This window comes from Vicia villosa, linkage group LG7, assembly GCF_029867415.1.
Source record: "Vicia villosa cultivar HV-30 ecotype Madison, WI linkage group LG7, Vvil1.0, whole genome shotgun sequence".
Lineage (NCBI taxonomy): Eukaryota > Viridiplantae > Streptophyta > Magnoliopsida > Fabales > Fabaceae > Vicia > Vicia villosa.
Window position 1 is genome coordinate 78,893,763 of NC_081186.1, and position 4,066 is coordinate 78,897,828.

At 36.0% G+C, this 4,066-nt stretch overlaps 1 protein-coding gene across 1 annotated transcript; it reads right to left on the minus strand.

Annotated features, from left to right (window-relative positions):
- Positions 1-1,800: 1,800 nt before the first annotated feature.
- On the minus strand, positions 1,801-3,726 carry LOC131617556 (uncharacterized protein At1g66480-like). The gene is made up of 2 exons (XM_058888828.1): positions 2,924-3,726; positions 1,801-2,439 (listed from the first exon to the last, which is right to left on the minus strand). The coding sequence occupies exons 1-2, from the start codon at positions 3,482-3,484 to the stop codon at positions 2,377-2,379; spliced, it is 624 nt and encodes a 207-aa protein (XP_058744811.1). The 5' UTR covers positions 3,485-3,726; the 3' UTR covers positions 1,801-2,376.
- Positions 3,727-4,066: the final 340 nt, after the last annotated feature.

Sequence of the window (4,066 nt, forward strand, 5' to 3'; positions counted from 1 at the left end):
GGTGGGATGTTTGTATAAATTCATGGCGAAGGTTTTGGCGGGTCGTTTGAAGTTGGTGTTAAATTCTATTATTTCTCCGTGTCAAAGCGCTTTTGTGCCGGGAAGACAATTGCTAGATGGGGTTTTAGTGGCTAATGAAGTGGTGGACTTTGCGAAAAAAGAAGGTAAATCTTGCTTATTATTCAAAGTTGATTTTGAGAAAGCTTATGACAAAGTTTCTTGGAATTTTTTGAGACAATTATTATTATTTATGGGTTTTGGTGCAAAGTGGAGGGGTTGGATGGAATTATTGGTTTTCAAGAGTGATATGTCGGTATTGGTTAACGGGAGTCCTACTAATGAATTTCCGGTGAAGAGGGGATTAAGACAAGGTGATCCTCTTTCACCCTTTCTTTTTGTCATTGTGGCGGAGGCTCTTTCGAGGTTGGTCCGGAAATCCATAGAGGTTGGTGAGTTTGAGAGTTTTTATTTTAATCGGAGGTGTTGTGTAGATATTTTGCAATTTGCGGATGACACTTTGTTAGTGGGAGAGGGATCTTGGAAACACGTAAAGGCGGTCAAAATTGTGTTGAGAGCCTTTGAGTTGATTTCGGGCCTTGGAATCAATTTTCACAAAAGCAAATTAATTGGGATTAATGTTTCTCCGAACTTCTTGGAAGCGGTTTCTTTTTACCTTGCTTGTAAGATTGAAAATAGTAACTTTTATTTTCTTGGAATTCCGATTGGCTTCAACCCGAGGAAGGTTTGTACTTGGACCCCGCTTATAGATAAGATGAGGATTCGTTTGTTGGGTTGGAAAAACCGTTTCTTGAATCTTGGCGGGAGGATCACACTTTTGAAGTCTATTTTGAGCTCTTTGGCCATATTCACTATGTCTTTTTACAAGATGCCGTTAAAAGTGGTTCGAGCTTTTTCCATGTTGCAAGCGAAGTTTTTATGGGGAGGAGTGTCCGAGAAAAGGTGTATCCATTGGGTTAGTTGGAAGGAGGTGACTTTGCCTTATTTAAAGGGGGGATTAAATATTAAAGACTTAAACGATTTTAATCTAGCCCTTTTAAATAAGTGGAGGTGGAGAATTGCTAATGGGGGGAGACTTTTGTGGATAGAGATTTTGAAGGCGCGATATGGAGATATTAATATGTACTTGTTTGGAGGCGGGGGCCATCATAAATTCTCATCTTCTTCCTTTTGGTGGCGTGACTTGTTAAAGGTTGGTAATTTCTCCTCTTTGCATAAAGATCCTTTTCTTGAGAATAGTAGTTTTATTGTGGGTAATGGCTTTAGCACCCCTTTTTGGGAAGTTAGTTGGTTGAATGATGTTTGTTTGTCAGAAGTGTTTCCGGATCTTTATGGTATTTCGTTGTTGAAAAACGTTTCCGTAGCGGCGATGGGGGGGTGGAGAGATGGGTTGTGGAGGTGGGGGGATTTGGGAATTTCGTTGGTTGATGTGGGGGAGGCGGGTTTATTAACCGAGTTTTTGTCTATGCGGGATCTTTTGGAAACTTTTGTGGGTTGTAATTCGGAAAAGGATTCCGTAAGATGGAACATTGAGAAGGATAAGATTTTTTCGGTTTCTTCTTGCTATGGTCGGTATGCTTTTCGTCGTTGTCCTTTTGGTCCCATTAATAGGAACGATGAAGTGTTGGAAAAGATTTGGAGAATGGAGATTCCTTTTAAAATTAAAGCATTTACTTGGAGACTTTTTGTGAATAGGCTTCCAACCAAAGATCTTTTGAAGGTTAGAGGTATTGCTTTTTCTACTCCTAATGTTAATTGTATATTTTGTGGGGCACATGTGGAGGATAGAGATCATATTTTTTTCAATTGTTATGTAATTAAACTTGTTTGGAAGGACATTGGTGAGTGGGTGGAATTTTCGGGGTGGAAGGAGGAGGATTGCATTCCGTTTTTCATGGAGTGGTACGCTAAGTGCCGTTCGAAAAGAGTTAAAGAAGGTAAATTAGGGGTGTTTTGGTTGGCCACTTGTTGGACTATTTGGTTGACAAGGAATGGATTTTGCTTCAATAATGAAGTTTGGAGTATAAATGATATAGTTTGGAAGATCAAATTCTTGGTGTGGAGATGGTCCTCTTTAGGTGATATTACATACTCCAAGTGTAACTTTTACGATTTTTGTAAAGACCCGTTGTCTGTTTTATCGTAATTGTATTTGGTTTGTAATATTACTTTCTTGTCGGTTTTTAGCCGCTCTTGTGTTTCAAGGTTGGAGAACCCTTAATTCTCCCTTTAATATATCTCTTGATTACACAAAAAAAAGACGAGTCCTGCATTATATATACACATATATGTATTTTTGTAATACCGGTACAAATGTACATATCTAACTATCATGAATTACTAATTAAAAAAATACTGCTATTGAGAAGCTGCTTCTACGTGACTTTCTTCAATTTCCATTGGGCTAAAACTCACTCGTTTCTGCAGAATATTCAACAAAATAACATTAATTTACTAACTCAATTTCTTGAAAGAATGGCGCAGTAGCAAAATAGGTAAAGATTTTTTTTTTAAAATATTACACAGACAATATAAATTAATATTATACAAACAATTAATCAAATATATTTATCTTCTATATCGGTATTTTAAAATTAAAAATATATTTTATTTATATGCCAAGTCTTCGTTAAAATAATTTTTATACGTCCAGAACAAGTAATTATAGTACTAGTATCTATTGAGTGCACATGCAATTGATAAAAAAAACAATTAAATGCACATGTAATAGCCCCAAAAAATTTGCAACTTTTTCTCTAGTGGTTCGTTAGCATGTGAAACCTTGAAAATTCTTTTGACATTTTCATCATGTTTGACATTATTTGAAGCAAAAAAAAAAATCTAAAATAATAATAAAAAAATATAAATAATAAATAATTAAATATAAATAAATATAAATACATACCCCACGTGGTTTACGATGTTGATTCAAAACAACACCGTCATGCTCCGCCGCATCACCACCACCACTCTTTTCCATATACAAACTCATAATCTTCTCCGCCACCTCAGCCTTATCATTACTCTCTTCCATCAACTTCTCCAGCTGGGCTTTCGGAAGCCTCATCTTCAACCTCATGGGCCCATCTAAGCCCAAGCCCGGTTTCACCGACGAAATATCCGAAACGGAGCGTTTTGACAGCATTAACAGCTCGAGTCTATCCTTAGCATTCATGTTCTTTATTCCACTAGATCGCGCTCTCCTCGGGAGTGACGGTTTATCTTCCTCGGGCTTTATTTTGGGTAATTCCACGAGGAAGTAGATTTTCTTGGGCTTGAGTTCTTGGTTGGGCTCTAAGGGTTTGGCCCGAAGCCCAAAGTGTTTTACCGCTTGAGAGTCGAGGAGGACGTGGTTGGGATAGTCTTTGACGACGTCGTTTGATGTGGTTGGAGTTTTCACTTTGAAGGTTTCTCCATCTATCTTCATAATCTTTGCTTTTTTGCTTTTTCCTATGGTGTTTCCCATTGTTCTATAGATTCCACTTACGTTGTTGTTATTGTTATTGTTTGTGTCTGTTTGGGTTTTTGAATTGTATTTATAGGAGAGGTAGTAATAACTACTAAGTAAGAGGTTGAAAAAATCAAAAATGAATTATGATAGGTTGAATTTGCATGTGTGAATTGCTTGAATATTTTTGATGAGGGTTACTTGTATTTATAAAATAAATAGGTGTGGGGTAAAGCTAGGCTAAACTTTAATTAGTCTTTATTGCATCATTGGCCCATTTTGAAAAGAAGAAAAACAAGTGGACATGATAGGTTTATAACTTTATATTCTTTTCATATTTGAGGTTTTTTTTGTTGTTGTGGAAAATATAAAAGCAATGGATGTGTATCATTACAAAGATGGTTTTTTTAAGACGGAATCATTACAAAGAAGTTGGATGTTTTACTAGGTTATGTATGGATGGATAATCATGAAAATTGATGATTGAATATGATACATAATTTTGATCTAATTGAAATGAATTTTGCATAAATAATGTTTTTTTGAAATGATTTTGAACAATTATATTGATATCATGTCGTTTGACTTTAGAACTTCATT